General features: G+C 36.1%; 1 protein-coding gene across 1 annotated transcript in view; it reads left to right on the top strand.

Moving 5' to 3' along the window:
* Nucleotides 1-22228, top strand: part of ADAMTS17 (ADAM metallopeptidase with thrombospondin type 1 motif 17) — a 506671-nt gene that overhangs the window by 363731 nt on the left and 120712 nt on the right. The window contains exons 17-18 of the mRNA XM_036736388.1: nt 2920-3000; nt 19003-19160. Of these exons, the coding sequence (XP_036592283.1) occupies nt 2920-3000; nt 19003-19160 (239 nt within the window). The remainder of the gene's footprint in view (nt 1-2919; nt 3001-19002; nt 19161-22228) is intronic.

Raw genomic sequence — 22228 nt, 5'->3', positions numbered from 1 at the left:
ACAATGGTGTTGTAGATCTCACTGCTGTTTAGCAATACTTGTAAAATGGTTGCATTGAAAAAAGCTGGGAAAGCTTTGTGGCAGTAAAAGTGCTTTACAGTTTTCTGGATTGCTTTCTTTCTTGTTTCCAACTCTGGACCCAGCCTTTTGTACATCTGTATTATATGTTCCAGACAGATATTATTAAACAAGTCATTAAACATTTGGATGCAGGTGGAATGTGGGTATCAGAAATTGTTCATCTTTTTGGTCTTCCGTGAATGGATGGCAAAAGGCAAAAGGAAGTAGACATATTAATGTATATTTGTCATTAGGAAATAAAGGTAAATATTCAAGCAAGTCAAAGGCCAACTCCTTTGAGTGATTACATATTTCTTCCAAGAAACTCTGCAATATCTTGGGAGCAATCAGCGCAATGTTATTCATGAATAGCAGAACCTGAAAAGCCTCAACATCTATGGGGAAATCAATCCTCAACCAGGAATTTGTGCTGGATCTCCTCTATCACAATGTCAGACATTTTGGGCAAGTATACAACTTCCTGCTTTATAATTTCCCTGATATCTGTTATCAGAAGTCAGTAAACAGGATTATTACTGTTGATGTGTGATGTGTCTTTCAAGGAATCTTAAATAATCTTGATACATAGATGGAAGACAGCTTGTCATAAAAAAATCAAAACCAAACTTGTAAGCTGGTGATTAGTTCTACCAAGTCAAATGCTTTGTTGTACAGTAAATCATAAACTAAATGGAATCTTATATTCCTTATATCTTTCAGTTAATTGTGATATGTAAAGATGTGATCCACTGTTGAATATCATTTGAAAAAGTCTGCTTGTTGCCTACTAATACCCACATTAAGGATGCCCTTAATTTATGTATAGATGACTTCCGTAAAGATTTTGTATAGATGGGAGAGGAGACATGTAGGTAAATAGTTGTTTTCTGTCACTTTTTTTAATCAGTTAAAGTTCAAGATTTTTTACTCACCTTTGGTATCTTTTCCTCTTTCAGCTGCCTTGTAAAATCTGTCCATCAATGTCTTATTTATCAGTTATATCCAGAATGGTTTACCTCTATGTATGCTTGATCCAATCTGGCTACTTTTCTCATCTTTGTTCTCTATAGTGCCATTACTACTTCTGTAAGTACCTCAAGGACTATGTTATTAGGGTCCAAATGTGGAGGATTCATTGTCCTTGAAAAAACTACTATTTTTTTTGCAAATCTTTTCCATTTTTCTATTGTTGGTAGTCTTTTAATTTTTATCCTTTAATTTACACTGGTTCATCTTCTGGATGGAATTAGCATAATTAGTATCAAGGTCACTTCTGTTGTCCACTTCCTGTTTTTTATTTTCAGTAGCTTGTTAAATAATTCAGGATCATCTTCTTAAGTGTACATAGATTTTTCTTTTTGCTATTTTATATTCTTTTTTATAAATTCTAATCTTAACTTTGAAGAGCTTTGCGCAGACAGTTGATATAAGTATAACTCTTCTCCTGTCTGTTAAAATATAGTAAATTTCATTCTTACAAATCTGTTTCATGCATGCCATTTTCAGTAGAATTTGTCAGCTCTTTAAGACAGTAAAGAAAATGTTCCTGATCTAGAGAGACTTCTGTATGATCTACAAGTGTTTGGTCCAACATTGACTCTTCCCATTTCTTGTGATCTTTGCCAGTTTGCATAGTTTGAGGTGAAACCTCAAAGTTATTTTAATTTGCCTTTCACTTACTTTTAGTGATCTGTGGCATGTTTTTGCATTGTCACTTACAGTTTGCAAATCATCTACTGAAAGCTTTTTTTACATCCTTTTGCCATCTAGCTATTAGGAAGTGGTTCTTAGTGTTAAATATTTGTGTCAGTTTTGGATATCATCTTTGTATGGGTAATATTTAATATAAATATTATCCCCACTCTACTTTTTATCTTTTAATTCTTTCATTAATTTTGTCTGTATAAAAGCTTTTAAATTATATGTAGGTAAAAAGCATGTTTTATCTTTTTTTATGATCTGCTCTATTCCTTGTTAGGCTAAGAATTCTCCCTTTACCTATGATCTCATTCCTTGCCAATTTTTTTTTATTGTATTACCTTTTATATTCAGATTAAATATCCATTTTGAGACTATTATGGTATATGTTGTAATCCATCTAATCCTAACTTCTGGCAAGCTATTTTCCACTTCTCCACGACTTTTTGTCAAAAAAGAATTTCTTTCCTGAGTAATTTGTGTTTTTGCCCTATTGCTTTTGATTGATTCTGTTAGCTCTTTTAATATTCCCAAATATTTTGTTGGCCTTTTTGGCCATGGTAGTACATTGGGTTAATGTATTGAACAAACAGGATGTGATGCACCCCAAATCCCTTTCCTGGGTCATAACAGATTGAGTAGAGTCTGCCATCTAATTTACATAAAGAAATATTTTTAATATCTGTAAAAAAATTTTGGGAACTTTACTCAATAATAGTCTGTGTTTAAATAAATATCAAACCTGCTTTTAGCTGAAGATAATTTCTTAATTCCCTTTACTGAAGCTATAGTCTATCCATTTTACTGTGTATTAAACCAGCAGAGTTACTGCAAGAATGAAAGTTTTTCACATTTCCAGATGATTTAGAAGATTCAGCAAAAGCTCAAAATGAAATAAAGAGTGAATGAAATACTTAGTGGGAAATGGGAGGATGTGGGATCATATGTCATCAGTTACAAAAGATTTCTTCAATTATTAGCAACATAAGACTACCATGTACATTCCAAAATTATAGTCTGGCTATCCTGATTTGGGATTTCAGCATGCTTTGAAAACCCAGCAGAAAAGTAGTGGAGTTGGTTTTTGGTAGGAGATACTGAGTGACCAGGAGCCTGTGACAATGTTTGGAAATGTTTCATCTGTGCATTCTTTTGTTACAGGCTATATTGAAGCTGCTATAATTCCTGCTGGAGCCCGTCGGATTCGAGTGGTTGAAGACAAACCTGCCCACAGTTTTTTGGGTAAAGAAATCGTTTGATTTTTAGTTAATGTAATGAGAAAGTTTAACTTTGATCACTCAGACTAGTTGAACTAACTTGGTTCAATATTGTTTCCCTTGAGTTACATCTAATCGTCCAGATCATATTTTTTAAAACATATTGTCTGAAAGAATCACACAATAATGTAAACATTGTTCACCTGTAATCACCTCTAAAACTGAAAAAAACCGTTGCAGAAAAGTTTAAGATGTAATGATTAATCTAGGCAAGATTTCCTTTGCTTAAAATCCATATGGGTAGCCAAACCTCAAAGCAACTTTTGCCCCATCAATTGTGTCCCATGTCATTGACTCACTAGACTCTTTCTGGCTCATGGTTAATCTCTTCTACTGATCAAAAAACTTTTCCAAATCTATTTGAAATCCTGATGAAAACCATAATTGACCGATAGCTGTCATTATAGGTTCGTAGACTTAGGGAAGGAAGGGTCTTTAGAAACTTCTGAGTCCAGTTCCCTCATTTTGCAGAAGAAAATGAATCCTAGAAAATTTGTGACATTTCCAGGGTGGCATAGCTAATAAATGACTGATGTAGTATATGGACCTAGTTCTTTCTGACTACAAGTTCAATGCCCTATCCACCATAACATCCTGCCTCCACATCATCACTGATAATAAAAGTAATTTTCATAAAAATAAGTAAAGCATTTTTTAAGCACTTACTATGTTCCTGACACTGTACTAAGCAACTAGAATACAAATATAAGCCAGAAAGACTGTCCTCACCCTCAGGGAGTTTCCAGTCTGATGAGGGGAGATAACAAAAGGGAGCTGGAAAGTTGAGGGGAGGAAAAGGTTCTTGTCCGAGGCAAGGTGGATAAGTCTGGGAGTTGAGTGGGAGAGAAATGAGCATGGATGGCCTAGGCAGATTCTAAAATGGTGGTCCTCAACAGGAACTCACCAATCAAAAGAAAGGGCTGCAGAGAAAGTGGCTTCTCCAAAGTGAAAAGGCTGCTGGGGTAGAGGTGCAAAAGTCTAGAGAGTCAGAAGTGGAACCAGGAGAGAAGTGCTTACAGTTCTGCTTCATTCTTTATTTCATTGCTCTCTTTCTTCTAGTTTCATTTCTAAAAACTCAAGATCATGTGACTTTAGTCTCATGTCAAACTTTCTGCAGACTTTTTTCCACTCCATTTGTCTTCACTGTTTTGTAAGATTATGCTGGCCCACCATTCTCTGTAATTTTGTGTAAATGAATTTACATTCTAAATTGCTTTTGCCCTTGGCTATTATGTCCCTCCCCTTGGCAAGAAGACTGAGTTTTTGCTAGTTCAGGCAGCTGCTGAACTCCTTTGGCCTTTTTCTTGCAGTGACTGCTTTAAATTGCTTAAACTTGCTTCCTATTTTTTTGTTATGAAACAGCTTGTTTGAATAGGGCTATGTGGAATATCTTCTCATTTTAATTTTATTTTGGTATTGATTTGATCTCTGCTCTAAAGAATGTATCATCTGATTATATAAAGACAGCTGATTCAAAAATGACTCCCACATCAGCAACCAGTGATCTGCTAACATAAAGTAAATATTATCTATGTCAATGCTGTTCAGTATCCGGTATCTTCCAACTCTTATAGAAGACTGCATTTGTGGCATATAAGCACTAGGCTTCTGGGTTGCATCAATAGCTTATTTAAATATATCTGAGGGTGTAACTATTGCCCTTGTACCCTCATGATATTATTTGGTATGGATCTTTATTGTAATGAATCAATGATTTGATTACACAAGGAATGACTCCTACATTAGTTACCAGTGTTACTATATGTTATGTTAACATTTTTTGTAACATCAGTGCTTGCTACTTCTAGTACCTTCTGACATTTTTCTTAAAATGTTTCTGCTGTGTAAACATGAGAAATATGCAGTTTAAAAGTCACTGGGCTCTTTCATTTCTCATTTCTGCATCATGTTTTCTAACTTATTTGTGGGATGCTCTACTCTGTTCACCTTTGCATTGATATCACTGAATATTAAGCTATCTGTTGACTCAGTTTAGAGAATCTTATTGCATTCTCCATAGAATTTCTTTATGCTTCCATCCTCTGCAACAGATGTTGTTATGTAAGCTATTAATTGTCTTCATGATGGCCTTTTTTGTGTATGTTTTATTCCTCTCAAATTATCTTGTATTTCTCTGTGTCTATTTTGTAAAATCCTCAATAGAATATAAGCTCCTTGAGGGCAAGGAGTATTTCATTTTTGCCTTTGTATTCTTAGAGCCTGGCACAGTGCCTTGCTTCAAAAGGTACTGAAAAAATGTTTCTTGAATTTGAATGGAATCACAAGCACAAGGTGAGTTAGTTGGCTGTATCAATTCAGGTATTCAGCAAACATTTATTATGTGCAAGGCTTTGTGCTATGCGTCTCATAATATGTGATGAAATCCACCCTTATAATGATTTTATTTACCTTCTCCAAAGAAAATTTGTGATAGAACTCTCTATTTAACTGTGTCATCCTTATATCTTCCACTTTCATTTATATCAACAATATAAATGTGGCTGGAATTCAGTTTCTCCAATATATCAACTCTCTGATCTGTGGAAAATAACTTTACATTCAGAACAGTTAAATGAATGTTTATTGATGGTCTATACATAAGCATTATGGAGATGACTTCCCTTAATCCATTAATAGAATTTTTCCCCACTTTCTTTTTCCATTTAGAATCAGACTTATTGCCTTCCACTACAATTAGATAGGTAGGCAATCTCTGAACCACGCCTCTGCCTTACCTCTACCATGTCTCTGCTTTTCAGATTATCTTGCACATAAAACAGTAACAAGTTCAAACCTACAAGGGCAGGAGGTGATGCATACTTCAAAAATCAATAACGTGCCCCTTGTCTCATTGGGTTACAACCTAGCAAATCCTCTGAATTGAAAAGGAGTATACCATGTATACTTCTATTTGTCTGTTCTTTCTCTAGAGATGGAGGGCATAGATCCTTCATAGATCCTTTGTAGTTGATTTGAATATTTATAATTACTCAGAATAACTTGGTCATTTACAGTTATTCTTCAAACAATATTGCAGTTACTGTATACAACATTCTCTTGGTTCTGCTCATTTCACTCCATTATTTCATGCAAGTTCATGTTTTTTTTTCTAAAATTAACCTGCTCATCATTTCTTACAGCATATCAGTATTCCATCACAATCGTATACCACAAGTTCTTTAGCCATTCCTCAATTTATGAGCATCCCCTCAATTTCTAGGTCTTTGCCACCACAAAGGGAGTTGCAATAAATATTTTAGAACATATAGGTTATTTTCTTTTTCCCTGATTACCTTGGACAATAGACCTAATAGTAGTATTGCTAGGTCAAAGGATATACACAGTTTTGTAACTCTTTGGGCATAATTCCAGATTGCACTCCAAAATGATTGGGTCAGTTCACAGTTCCACCAATAGTATATTAGTGTCCCACTTTCTCCACATCCCCTCCAACATTTGTCATTTTGCCATTCTATCATTTTAGCCAATCTGATAGGTCTGAGGCAATATCTCAAAGTTGTTTAAATTTTTATTTCTCTAATAAATAATGAAGTATAATATTTTTTCATATGAATAGTTTTCATAAATAGCTTTGGTTTCTTCATCCAAAAACTGCCTGTTCATATCCTTTGACCATTTATCAATTGAGAATGACTCATAGGGTCAGGTAGGTGTCACAGTGAATAGATCACCAGCCTTGGAGTCAGGAGGACCTGAGTTCAAATGTGACCTCAGACACTTGACACACTTACTAGCTGTGTGACCTTGGGCAAGTCACTTAACCGCAATTGCCTTGCCTTCCCCCCTCCAAAAAGAAAAGAGAGAGAATAACTCATATTCTTATAAATTTGATAAAACTCTCTATATATTTGAGATATGAGACCTTTACCTGAGAAACTATAAAACAATTTTTTCCCAATTTTATGCTTTCTTTCTAATCTTGGGTACATTGGTTTTATTTGCACAAAAAAACTTTAATCAAAATTATCCATTTTATGTCTCACAATGCTGTCTCTTGTTTATTCGTAAATTCTTCTCCCATCCATAAGTCTGATAGATAATATACACTATGTTCTTCTAATTTACCTATGGCATCTCCCTTTACTTCTAGGTCCTGTATCCATTTTGACCTTATCTGTAAATAATGTAAGATATTGGTACTTCTGCTTATTTCTACCACTTATTCTCAATACAGCATTTTATTGAGGATATTTTAGCATAGACTATGAAAGTAGAAAGCAGTTATTGTTTGAGGCTACCTTCTCCAAATTATAGGTTAAGTGGAACTTTGGGGTATTATGTATTATGATGAAACATGTTATTAGTTACTGTTTGCTTTTCTTTAGCCTATCCTATGAAACATGGCCACACCTACGTATATAATGTTTGGTCTAGTAATGTACCTGGAAAACAATAAAAGCCGCTTTTCTTGACCTATAGAAAACTTCATTTTCCAGAAACTAGCTTTTTTCTGCTTAACTAGGTGGGCTTTGATCAGAGTATTTATGAAGGAGACATAGCCTTTATCTACCTATGAGGTAGGTAGATGATAATTATGGTTCTCTCCAGAGTTTGTCTTGTTTAGGAACTGGAAAAGCATTTGAGAAAGCCAGAGGCCTTCTTTGTACTTTTGCCAACTTTCCTAGGGTGATATTTGAATCCTTTGTCTTACTCCTCAGCATTTCATTCCTGTAAGAAAAGGGACATTTCACAAAGATTAATTTTGTGGGCAATCAAATAAAATACAGTCCTTGGCTGTGCAGTATAGGAGAACCAGTTTCATGATTTTTCCATTCCATTCATATTCTGTAGCCTGAAGGTCCAAGAAAGCATGATAGCCAGGGAGTCCGTGAACTTGGATGAGGGGGCAAAAATTACATCTTTATTTTCAATAACCTCTAACTGAAATTTCACATTTCTTTCAATTATCTAAAAACTTTATTCTCCAGACTGCCAAAGTTGCCCATGACACCAAAAAGGATTAAAAGCCCCTGCTCTAAAGGGAATAAAAATTAACCTTAGGCCTTTTTACCATTGCTCAAGACCACTCTTCTTTGCTCTAAGAAGAGGATCTTGTGTGAAATCTGTCAGTTATCCAGTTGTGTGGGCTACTGGGAACCAAATCTCTCATTCCAAACTGACAGGATTATTACAGCCATCTCAACAAAGGGCACAATTGAAGTTGGTCTATGTATTCATTATGTTTCTAAAGTTAGTTCAAACAGTTCTGTTTCCAGTCGGGGCTGGGTGCTTTGGAAGTTGAAACATTTTTTTCACTTGCTGGGAGCAACTCCTGAAGATTTTACTCCACCTACGTTCAACCCAAGCAGGCTGGCTGGCTGGCCGGCTAGTTTCACGGCTCAAAACCACCTGGAACAGGAAATGCCTCGGCAGCTTGTGTCCATACGCTGAGAAGAGAGTTGGAAGTGCTCTGAGTGGAAATAAAATGTACTGACTCAATGCCAGTATTAGAAGTAGGTTGATTGTGGGTCAAGTCTTCTAGTCTGTCCAGAGGGAAGAGAAATGAACAAAAACTTCACCTACTGTACAATTCAGAGCCAGAGGAGAGAAATGTGAGCAGAGTCAAACACCTGATACCTGCCTCTGGCCGCATATACAAAGGAGCCTTGACTCCCAATGGGGAAATCTAGCCTGCTAATTCCTCCTAATGGCTTCCAGGCTTTCTGCTGAAGTACCTGAAAATAAAGTGAATATGTGGTACATGAGTGTATCCAAAAGAAAAAATGAGGTAGGGCAAATACATAACAAAGGACACCAAGCTCAAAGATATTCAGGAACAATAGGGAAATCATGAACATGTAGTTAGGTTAAATCTGTTCTACCTTGACGCCTATACCTAAGTTGTCCTCTAACTCATCCAGTGGACTCTATTTGCCAGTTGAGAGTCCCTACCTAGGGTTAGGTTCTCTTACAATTTTTTAAAACCCAAATGAATAGCCCAGGCAAAATTCATGAGTCAAAAACTTTAGAATCAGCAAATTAGTACTCAAGTAGGAACAGAAACAAGTAGGTTTAGAATCCTCTGTGCTCCCCAAAGCAAATCCTCTTTGTATTTGGCAGCCATACAGCACTTTGAAGTTTTGAAAGCTTAGATTTCAAGAATGAGCTAACTAATATCCAAATCATTCTGGATTAAGATGATTATAATAACAATGCACCCTTCTCTCCCTCGGATAAAAAAGAAAGAGGTGGGGGAGGGTAGAGGATCTTAGATAACATAGGGAGTGGGGGACTGTATAGCAGAAAGCAAGCACAAGGGTAACGAACAATATTGTACTGAATGATTAGATCACTCCTTCCTTAATGTCTTTTTTGCCTTAATTTAACATTTATCTATTACTTGCTCCTACTATATAACTATAGGAAAGAAGAACCTAGATCATTGTAAAAAAAATCTTAGTTACTTTTGCCAACTTATCATTTTAATAAAAAAGCATTTGGGAGTAAATTTTTATTGGTATCAGGATTGGGGGGTAGGGGCAGCAGTGGTTAGAGAAAATTTAGCACTCTCATTTTTAAAAAATATTTTTATTCTGAATTTAATAAATACTGATTAAAATGAACATCTCTATATGCCAAATAAAGCAGACAGTAAGGATTTACTGAAACTGCCAATCTCTAATACATGTTGCTTGCTTTTCTTTAAGTATATGATATATTCAATATATTACTTTCAAAGCCATCCTGCTTTGAGTTTCCTGGTTTTCCATCTGAATATCCTTCTGTTTGCTTCTATGCATTTTACAAAATGCTTCAATGACCCTCTTTTCTTTTCTTCTTTTTTTTTAAACAAAACTATTGCTATTCCCTTTGCCCCCTCCAAAAAATTCCTTCTCTTCGTTGGAAAAAAAAAAGCAAGCAAAATTCTTGTAACAAATATACACAACCAGAATAAATCCACACTTTGGCTAAATCCAAAAACATATGCTTCATTCTGCACCTTAAGAACATAACTTCTCCATAAGAATGTGGGTAGCATGATTCATTTTCAATGTGTTCTTATTTCCTTTATCAAATTTCTTGTCTCTCAGAATTCCAATCCCCTCGTTTTACAGGTGAAGAAACTGAGATCCCTAGAAGTTAAGTACGTGACTTGTCCTAAGATAACAGAGGGATTAATCATCGCAGGTAGCCAAATTAGTGGCAAGCATTTGGAGCTGAGATATAAACCTAGTCCCTTATACTAAAAATTCAGTGCTCTTTCCTTCTCCAACTTTTTGGTTTCAGCTTCACCAGGGGCCAGATAATAACATAGTATCTTGGAAATTGGAGATATCCAATCACTAACTGTCTCTTCAAATAACACAGTTAAATTGTTCTGTTGAAATGCACCTGTCCTCTGCACTAGAACAACTGACATCGCTATGTCTTCTATTCTTCCCATCCAAGCTACTGCTGCTGACTCTCCTTGGTATAACCTTCAAAGGATACAGAATCCCATTGTCAATGTAGAAAATGTACAGCTGCCCTGCTTTAGGAATGTAGGAACAAGGCACCTGATTGACTGTGGAAATCAGAAGGTGATGTGTAGATTTGAGTACAGATGACTGCCTGCTCCTCCTTTTCAGCCTTTTTCAGTTTTACATAAACTTCTCCATACCCAGCAAGAAGTCAAAAATAAGAGATCATTATGCAGATTTCACTTTCTTCACTATTTCCTATTATTCTAACATTCACAAGGAAAAGGTAATAAGTAAAACACCAAAAGAAACCACAGCAAGTCTAGTAAACCACTTATTGCAGATTTCTACATTTAGACCTACTGCTTTCATATTCAAGTTAATAATGAACTTTTGCTTTCACCAGAAAAGGAATCAAGGCAATCTGGACATTGCCTTACAGGAAAGTAAGATACTGGAATTCTGAATAAAATCTAGATTCATCCTACATAGACCATAGCCATCAGTTAACTCCTTTTGACTATAAATCAAAGAAAATCTGTGAACTTTCCTATACTCTGAGAGGATCTTATATGAAGTCTGCCTGCATCAAGGTCAATTGTGAGCTGCTGGAAACCAATACTAGCTCTATATTGAGTCAGAATCAATAAACATTGATTAAGTACCTACTGTGTGTCAGGCACTATGCTAAGCACTGGAATTATTATGCTAAGAGTGGATTATTTCAGTCATTTTAACAAAGGGCACAAGTGAAGTAAAACCAAAATAAGGAGGGAGTTTAAACCTTTGCCAAGGAAACCCTATGGAGAAGTCCATGGGGTCATGAAGAATCAAACAACTGAATGACATAAAGAGGGTTTAGAAATCAGCATTCTGCTCTTTGGAAGTGTTAGACACCTATACTTTTTTTTAAATAAAATTTTATTGATATCTTTTTTACATTGCTTTGATTTCCCCTTGTATCTTCTCACTCTTCCCTCACAGAGAGCCAACCCTTAGAACAATTTAAAAAAAGATAAAGAATAAAGGAAAAAATCCAGCAAAGTCGATTAATGTATTTTACACGCAATGTTTCTTAAGTATGAACCACCACATACATACATACATACACACTCACACACACCTACTACTACTTCTGCAAAAGAAATGAAGTGACTTCTCCTATCTTTTTACTGGGGCCAGGCTTATTCTTTAAAATTCTGCACATTCATGTTTGACTGTTTGGTGGTTTACATTGTATATCTTGTTTTCCATACTACACTTACTTTGCTTCGCATCAGTCTTTGTAAGTCATTTCATGCTTCTCTGTATTCATCCTGTTCATGGTTTCTTATGGCATAGTAATATTCGATTACACTTATGCTACCTTGCAATGTTACATGTCTGCCACATTAATGTTTTAATTTAGCCATTGCACGAATAACGAGCATTGTCTTTGTTGCCTGTTTTTTGCTATCATAAAGAGTGCTGATATAAATATTTGGGTCTATATGGACTGGTCCCCTATTCTTTCCTATGCCTTTGTGGTTGCCATACACTGTCAAGTGCAGAAATTGTTGTTGTCATGAGCAAACAAACCATTCTGGGGAAATTGACTGACCTCTTCAATGGAGTAGCCAAGTAGAAATTTTAAAGGTCTCTTCACTTCTTATGGAAGGTCCCCATAGGCACTTGTGATTACTACAAGTGTTACTTGGTCATTCAAAGTTTATTTACTGTGGGGCTAGTTCTGGACAAGGTCTGTGCTTACAACTGCTTCCCCACTCAAATTATAATCTTGAGGTTTCACCAACTAGGCAATATTAGGCCTGTTCAATATTCTGATGGGAAACCTCCAAGGAAAAAAACAAATTACTTCAGAAATAATGTTAGTACTTCAGTATACCCTCCTTCTTATTCAACAACTGTAGCATCTGCTTTGGCAGTAAGTACCTCCTGGAATATTTCTTTACCAGAACCTAGTTGGCAACATCATAAATTTAATTGGCTAGCTTTCATATTTTATATTGAATTCTCTCTGTCCTGTCTTCTGTATCTTCACCTCATTCCTATTACTAAATGTCATTCTCCCTTATTTACCCTTATGATGAATATCTACTCTTTAATATTTACGCCTTGATTCATTCTTTAGGTATATGGTCAGAATATTTTGTAGTGGTAATAGAAAGGATATCTGTTTGACATGCTAGTTAAATTCTGTCTTAGGTGTTTTGTTGTATTTCACCTATGTAAAATTCTCCCATTATTTTTATTGTCGAAGGTGGGACTGTAAGAAGTATTTCCATATTTGTTTTCATAATGATCATCAGGTATACCTCTTCTGTTCCTCCTCTAATTCTTCCTGTTTCAACCCTTCCAGAGAACCTATGGAATGGGGAAGGGGTTAGATGGGAGCAGGTAATTCAGTAACTCACTTTAAGGCCTACAAAGTGAGCAAGGTAAATCCTTAAGTAGTAAGAAAAGGTAAAAAAGAAATATGATTAATGCCATTGGTAATTACTAGGTCTAATACAGAAATATAGGAAATAGTTAAGGAAATATATGCAAATTTAAATATTCCTCCCTACTGAGAAACAAGGTGATTTTAAAGAGCAAATATGGTATAATGATCCAGACATTTAGAAAGCTGGAATTTCTGTTGAGCCTCTAATCACCTGTGGTATTTCTTCCCTCTTTTCCCCCCATTAGAATCAGATTTATCATTGCCATCCATTACAATTAGATAGGTAGGTAATCTTCAAAAGGTATATATATATGAGCACTAGTCCATAGCGTTGACTCTACCATGTCCTTCTTTTAATGGTATTTATTATTTCACCCATAACATAGCAACAACTTTAAACATACAACTTATAATTTTGTAATGTCTATGGATTTATTGATATTGGATGATTTTTATTATGTTTATAATGATAAGAAAGACAATAATAATGTAAATCAACTATATCTATGAAATGCAGATATGGGGCAACTCCATTTTTAATAAATAACTGTTCACTAGTAATCATCATAGAGATAAAAAGGACTTTAGAGGTCATTTACTCCAACTCTTTAATTTTAGAGGCGAGGAAACTCAAGCTCAGAAAGGAAGTCACTTGCCTAAGGTTATCCAGGTAGTATGTAGCAGAGTCAGGCCCATATCTTCTAACCTCAAATCAGATGTTCCTCCCACTGTACAACGCTATAAAAGAGATTCTTCTTTAAGTATAGGTTGTACCATATAGTCTCCCAGGTCTCTTTTGTTACCTCTAGAATTGTTACCATGCTACTTATAAACAGTCCAATAACTTCATAAAATAAAATCAAGTCATGTGCAATATTGGAAGCTACAGAATTTCATCAGTTTGGGCCTTCTTCCACCATTTGACTAAACTATCTATGTCTTTTCCTTTGCATTTATCCATGCCCTTCTACAAATCTTATATGTGTACGAAGCCCTTCACTAATTCTTTTAAAATTATATGGATGCCCCTGAAATAGTGGGTCTCTCCAATTCTTATCTCTCTCCTTGATTACATGACCAGGCTACCTCCTTTTTCATTTATAAACATGAACTTATATAGTCTACCAAAGATTATTTAAATATGGGAGCTGGTACAAAAGGCTGAATATAAAATTATGGTTTAAAAATGTCTATCAGAAAGTCTATAACTTAATACTTATTGAATTAATATAATGTCTGATGGGAGCCTGAAAGATCAGTGAGATTGCTAGTTTTCATAATTTGAAAGTATACTTTAAAATACTAACAGCAAATGAATAAGATGCAATGATTAAATTTTGTAGGCTAAGAAATCAAGCTTTTAAACTGGAAAACAGACCAAAAGACAAGTTATCCTTGGAATAAGGAAACCCAACACCTCTCAAAACCAGTCTACCCAAGGTTTATATTAGAAGAGCAGTTTTGATACATGTGCATGGAACATGAGAACCCGTGGAGATTGTGGCTGAGAATTTGGTTACTGTGAGAACAAGCTTCACATTTTGACACCTTTACATTCATCACAAAAACATTTAATAACAAAAACCAACACCCTGATCCAGAGAACCTGAGAATTAGAAAATGAAACATGAGGGCACCCAGTGATGAAGAGCTCATGTCCCATGCCCCATAGATCAAGTCACATAGTATTTCTTGATATCCCAACATCATGCCTTTCAGTGGCCGGGGAGCTTTGCACATATCGTATAGTTTTTAAAAAGGAAATGGATAAAATTCCAAACACCAGAGCTTCTAAATATTAGTTTTCAACACCTTCGTTGCTGACTTTGTTTCCATCTTGTTATCCACATGGTGTTGTTTTAAGAGTTTTCTACATTGCATGCTTATGTATCCTGTCGGAGATGAGACACAGAAACATTAGGCCCCAAACTTTTAAAACTCCATTGTGATCCATGCTTTAAGCATTCAGTAGAATCCTTAATTATTACATTGCTATGCACTTTATGCAAAAAAATTTGGATTTAAAACTCCAACTTTAGTCAGTCCAAGGTAGGAAACAAATTACAATTTCCTCAACTTCTACCTGCAAAATATTCTAGATCTAGTGAATTTCATGTCCATCTTCTTTTTAGACAATACCTCATTGAAGACAAATACTTTGATAACTAAGAGATGTGAAATTATCTATGAATTTAGGGAATGTATCCACCATTAAATCTATTTCCTGGATTTCCCTTCTTCCATCCAACCCCCATTCTATAATGGGGGGTATGTGGTCAAACAATCATTTATGAGCAGTGGTTTTAGTTGATTATGAATTCAGTGAGTCAACAGTATGTTATGGTTCCTCAAAAATAATGTAGTCTTAAATTGCATTAATAGGAGTATAGTCACCAGAGCAAGAAAGATTATAATCCTACTGTATTCCGTGCTAATCAGACTACACCTGCAGAATTATGTTCAATTCTAGGTGCCATATTTTGAGAGTTCTAGACAAACTGAACTGTCTCCAGAGGAGGATGACCAGGATGGGAAGAAAGAAGGAAGGGAGGAAAGAAAGAATAGAGGAAGGAAGAGAAGGAGGAAAGAGAGGAAGGGGAGGGAAAAAATTTGGCATATAAGAAATAAATAAGAAGGGACAATTGGAGTTGATTAGTTTGAAGATGGAAAAAGGTAGAGTATGACTCCAAAGGGCAGAACTAGGACCAATGGCTGCAAAGTTACAAAAGCAGATTTTGGCTTAATGTAAAGAATGGTTTCCTTACAATTCGAACTATACAAAATGGAATGCACTTCCTTTCTCAAAAAGAGAGCTCCTCTTCACTGGCATTCATGCAATACTTGGCTGATAACCTGCTTTGGTATGATATAGAAGGAATTCATTCATCGAGCAAGGGCCTAGATAATCTCTGAGATCTTTTCCAAATCTGTGGTTTGTCAGCCCTAATGGAAGTCTACAAAGCGTTTAAAATGTCCTGAATAACCAGAGCTCCTGAGAGTTTTGCTTCTAATAACATGAAGCTGGATTTCAATTCTTAATACTTCAGGGGTCTCTGATTTTCTTGTTTGATCACTTGTTCTACCAAAGTAGATCACAAAGCCTCTATGTCTTAGTGGTATGTCTTCGTGAGTAACTATAGTTTAGAAAAAAATAAAACCAACAAGTCACCTGGTGGCCAGTCCTTTGGTAATGACCTTCTGTTATCCTCAGACAAAAGACATGCAGTTCATCACCATACCTGTTGGTGACATTATCCCAGCTCATTGGAATGTGGTTAAACTTGAACTCCTGCAGCACAGACCCAGACTCTCAAGAATCATGAGTAGATTCCCATCTAACTATTCGGAAGTGCTGAAGAAAGAATCTTTTTTACAGCAGTAAGAAACTTCCATGGGGTTTTTATCAGGCAAATGAGATTGCTAAATGATTCATTAAACCTTGGTTAAGCCCATTCATTACTCAAGGAATAGAGTTAATAGAAAACCTTTTTGGTTTCCTCCTTTTACACTGAAAAACTTTCTACGATGCCCGAATCTACTTTGCCACTTTCAGTATAAACTTCTGAATATGATTTAATCTTTGATGATTGGAGAGTTTATTGTGCCTCAGTATAAAAATTAGAATGCTGAAGATACAGATTTAGAAAGCATAGAAAGTAAACTGAATGTATAGTAGGTACAATATAGACCCTGAAAGTTGCATTTTGAACCCCTCTAAAATTATCTGATGCCTTTGTTTTCTTGTCATTTGCTTCTTTTTCCTAAAAGCTAAGTACTTGCCCCAATACTGATAAACAAAGAGTCCTAGTTAGCTGACATCTGGATTTATAGTTTTCACTTAAACTGCTCAAAGTATAGAAGGGAACACATAGTTTTCCCCTTAAGTTTAAAGACAAAATGGAAACATTGGCTGAACAATTCAAAAAATAAATTATAGGACTTATATTGGAAACAGAATCTATCCTTGTGGCCAATGATGCTTTAATGCTGTTGTATTATTATATATTTTAATTCTACCTTGAGGTGTGATAGAGCAAACATGTAAACTACAAGAACAAAAAGTTAAATATGTGTCAGGGACATATCCAGGACACTTGTAGCGCTACCCACAGAAAACATCTATGGGGCATCAGTTCAGACATCTGTTGAGAGTTACTTCCACATGTCTAGTGCTTGCATTTCAAAATCACTTTTAATGGAGTAACAACTGTTTCTTGAAGGAACATTTATTTTACAAATACTAGATAACTCCAATGCCCTAAGAGATATTTGAGTTGGAGAAGTAATACTGAAAAGCTCTAGGCAAGTAACTACAAATATTAAAGTATAAATCAGTTTTAATGTGACAACAATTGTGTCTTGAAGGAACATTTATGTTTCAAATATTGGATAACCCCAATGCCTTAAAAGATACTTGGGTTAAGGCAGTAATACTGAAAAGCTCCAGGCAAGTAACTTCAAATATTAAAATATCTTTGCTTGAGAAACAAAGTATTTTCTTAATATATGACACTTAGAAAAATTAAATTGTTGCTCTATGAAATGGCATTGTATCTATTGTTGTTGCTGTTTAGTTGTTCAGTCATACACCATTCTTTGTGATCCTGGGGACCACGGTATGCCAATACTGTCGATGGGGTTTTCTTGGCAAAGATACAGGAGTGGTTTGCCATTTCCTTCTCTAGCGGAGTGAGGCAAATAGAGGTTAAATGACTTGTCCAGGACCACACAACTAATAAGTGTCTAAGTCTGGATTTGAACTAGGGTTTTCCTGACTCCAGGCCCAGCACTCTACCTACTGAGCCAACTAGCTGCCTCTCCTACCAAAATAATGCCATTATATTCAAGAGAATGTGATTAGGGTATTTTATTTTCTGAAACTGAAGAAACCTTACTTGGCATTTTGAAGAAAGAAATACAGTTAATGGTAGAGCGACCAATACCATTTCTTTTTTCCTAAAGATTGTGCATGTCCATTCTCTAGAAGCTAAAGACTCCGTATGTCAAAAACTGGACTCATCATTTTTGCCCTTAAACCCTCCATCTCCAAACTTTCCTGTTACTATCTTCCCAGGCCATCAGACACAAAACCTAGGTGTCATCCTTCACTCCTGACTCTCTCTCTTATCCCCCCTCCCCATATCCAATTTATTGCCAAGGCCTATTGGTTTCATGCTTGCAACATCTCTTGAATATGCCCCTTTCTCCCTTCTGGTACTTCCACCAACCTAGTGCAGTCCATCATCCTCTCACTCTTGGACTGTTGAAATAGCCAGCTTGGGGTTGGGAGTGTGGTCTGCCTGCCTTAAGTCTCTCCCCACTCCAATCCATCCTCCATGCAGATCCCAAAGTGATTTTCCTAAAGCACAGGTCTGACCATATCACCCCTCACCTACTCAGTGGCTCCTTATCACCTCCAGGATCAAATACAAAATCCTCTCTTTGACCTAACCATTCTGCTCCAACTTTTCAGTCTTCTAACCCCTTACTCCTCACCACATACTCTTCAATCCAGGGATGCTGGCCTCCTGGCTGTTCTAGGAACAAGACACTCCATCTCTCAGCCCCAGGCATTTTCTCTGGCTGTCCCCCAAGCCAGGAATGTCCTCCTTCCTCATCTCTGACTCCTGGCTTCCTTGGTTTCTTTCAAGTCCCCACTAAAAACCCACCTTCTAAAGGAAGCTTTTCTTAACTCCTCTTAATTCTAATGCCTTCCCTTTTAAAATTATTTCCTATTTATTCCTTACATAACTTGTTTGTGTATATTAGTTTGTTGTCTTCCCCGTTAGAGTGTGGCCCCTTAAGGGAAAGGACTCTTTTTGTATGTGCCAGGCATTTAGCATAGTGCCTGGCAAGTATCAGGTGTTTAATAAATTCTTCTTGATTGATTGAATGATTTTAACCCTGAATCTCCTTCTCACCAGTAATCATGTTTCTGACAAAGATTTGTCTTCTTTTTATTTTGTACTAATGTGTTTTTCCTCTTTGAAAAAATTTCATGGAGTACCTTTATGAGATGAAAGATGCTTCTTAATTCTGTTCATTTTAAGGAAGAATGACTATTTTAATTTGATTTGGTGGTGTTTATTAATCTTCTTTCTAGCTCTTAAAGACTCCAGTAAGAAATCCATAAACAGTGACTGGAAGATTGAGCTTCCTGGTGAATTTCAGATAGCAGGCACCACTGTACGCTATGTCCGAAGGGGTCTGTGGGAGAAGATATCTGCCAAGGGACCAACTAAAATACCACTGCACCTGATGGTAACTTCATATTCTTTTTTACATTTCTCAAAAGTAATGTGGCCCAAGGGGTTGGGGAGAGGGGTAGTGATATCTTAATAGTTTATTCCATTCCTAGTGACCTGAAAGAGATTTTCCTTGATGTTTTACAAGGGTACGGAAATGGTATTGGACACTGAGCCAAATTTTATAATTGCCTTTCATCTCCACTATGCAAGACACCAAAACACAGGTCATAGAATTCTCCTCCCTTTCTAAAGCCAAATGTGTATCTCCTCTTTAAAAGTATTCCCATCACCTTTAAAGGGAACTCCCTGTTTAGCAGTGATTAGCAGCTAGTGAGAACTGGACTAACAAAGAAAGAGAATGTGCTTTAAATAATACGTTCTTATGTTATAGGATCATGGGTATAGATTCTTACTATCAATTCATTTATTCACATTGAAAGCTATCTTTTTTAAAATGAAAAGTTGCATTTCCCCCTCCAAATGGCATTACTTAGCATTTCAAGATCTAGGTTGCATAAGGAATAACTCTATTGTTCGCTCCCTTGGTGTTCTTGAGCAACTTATGCTGTCCCTAACAGCTAGTGTTTTCTTATTTTTAAATGAAGATATGGGTATAGTGAAGTATGGGGTAATTTCAAAAGATTATCTGACGTGCCACAGTTAAGGTGACATAGATTACCCATGGTAAATGATAATCCTTTTTTAAAAATCCTTCTCCTTTCCCCATCCTTCCCCACCCCCACCTAGGTAAGGGATCCATCTTCCTCAGTGTAGTGGTATTTTATGATATTTATGGTGGGCAAGTCCTTATGGCTAATTTGCACCAGTATAATTCAGTAAATGTGTCCTCAGTAAATATGAAGAATAGTGTTTATATTTTACCACAGAAGTCCCCTAGAATTCTTAATATCACTCTATTTTGCATTTGGGAAAGGGCCACATTTAAAGTTTAGATGACCCTTTGAATGCATTCCCCAGTGTTCTTAATAGGGTTTCTCAATCTGGCTTCTGTCTTTTTGTGTGTGTGTGTGTGTGTGTGTGTGTGTGTGTGTATCATTCAGGGGACTGTGTTTAAAAATAATTTCAAATTTTAGCACCAAATATAATCCAGTGGATTAATTAGACATAATTATTCAAGTGTCCTTTTGAAAAGACTTTATTTTAGAAACATGTTTAACTTAATTAAAGACAGAAAATCATGAGGATTTTTAAACTATAAATTAATTTGTTATTCTTTTTTTGGAGGGGGGAAGGCAGAGCAATTGGGGTTAAGTGACTTACCCAAGGTCACACAGTAAGTGTGGCAAGTATCTGAGGTTGGATTTGAACTCAGGTCCTCTTGACTCCACTCACTGCGCCACCTAGCTGCCCCTGCTATTCTTTTTTTTTAATTGTCTCTTTTCCCTACTGTGTCTTTTTTAAGGTTTGGGTTTAGATGCAGCTTCATTGACTACAGTCAACAGCTCAGAAATATTGTTGATACAACAGATAACCTGCGTGCTCCTTCAAACCCACTCCTCTGCATAAACTGAAGCCTTTTGACCTTAAATTCTTTGCCTCAGATGCTTCTTGGTCACAAGGTTATTTTGCATTACAGTGTTCTAACAAGCAACTTCTTCCTTGGAAAATTGGTTTCATTTTTCTAAATCAGTGATCAGCAAGCACTAAAAGAAGACACAAAGACAACAATATGCATCCTATTAATAATTATCAACTATTTCTGGCAAATAGTAATAATGTAGGGCAATTTTCCCTTTTCTACTTTATTTCATAAAGTACATAATCGAGTTTATCAAAGAAAATATTCAGCCTGAATTAACTCGGGCAGTAATAAAACTCATTTAAAACATTTCACATTGTTCAAACTCTTTCCCTAAATTTAGTATTAATCTTTTTTTTTTTGAAATTGGATAGTTGTCTTAAATGTTTAAATACAAGAGTGAAGGGGATGGTAACTCCCCAAAAATAGAAAACTGTTTTCCAAACAATAGGGGAGTACCTTGTACTGAGAGCCAGGAGCATCCGGGAAGCCATGGTGACCTGCATTTGAAACCAATTATATACACACACAAAAATTATACGTGGCTACAAAATTGCATGAAATTGGTTTCATATGGACTCTTGATTCACTGGCCTAATGCTCATACTGAGATAATAAAGATCTCTTTTAAGGAGTAGTTTTAGAATGCTGGAGGCATTTCTCCAAATGCATTAATATAAGTATATTTCTTGGATAAATGGATGTTTATTTAGTTAATTTTGCTCTAGACCTCCCCCTGGCAATCTAGAACAAGCCAAGCACTTCCCAGGTTGGGTGATACCTTGGACCTGATGGATTCCTTTGTCTACTACAACACATTGCTAATACCTTCAGTGCCTTAAATAAAATCAGGGTGGGCCTTAGCAGTCTCTGCTGTTACCTAATGCTGGGCATGTAGTCATAGACCTCCCAGCTTTACAGTGAGATTAATAACCGCCTTGTCGTAGAAAACTGAATATCCCTTCCAAACTTGGAATACAGACATCCCCTTCCTAGCCAAGTTGTTTTATGCTTTTCACAAGAGATGCTATTTTATACAAAGGTATGTCAGATGTAAACAGGTCAAACACCTGTTTCCTTTCATTACTTATTGAAGAAAGTGAGCAAACTGTTTCATGTTGATTATTCTGGGAAACAGGTCTGTAGTGGTTTCAGCTGTACTCAAATTCCCCATAAAAATGTTCACGTGAGCCCTTCAGTAAGAAAATGAGGATGAAACTACCTAAATATAAGTCCGTCTAAAACACCCCACTGATAGACATGTTCCACTGGTAAAATGACACCCCTGGATTATAGAGTGCAGAGGAGAGATAGAGAGCACATCTTTCCCAGTCTAATAGTGAAGATCTATAAGGCTGGCTTTATCATGACTCACCCAAGCTAATTTGTACCAGGGTTCTACTGTGATTTCTTGACTGTCCTCCACTAACAGAAGTGTAGTAGACATCCACAAATTCAATAAATACTTACTGAGCATCTACTTGTACAAAACACTAATGTTAGGTCATTGGGAAGAGATACAAAATTGAATTAAGACATAA

This window comes from Trichosurus vulpecula, chromosome 8 (assembly GCF_011100635.1).
Source record: "Trichosurus vulpecula isolate mTriVul1 chromosome 8, mTriVul1.pri, whole genome shotgun sequence".
Classification (NCBI taxonomy): Eukaryota; Metazoa; Chordata; class Mammalia; order Diprotodontia; family Phalangeridae; genus Trichosurus; species Trichosurus vulpecula.
Note: the sequence above shows the minus strand (reverse complement) of the source record. Positions and strands in the feature narration are given on the sequence as shown.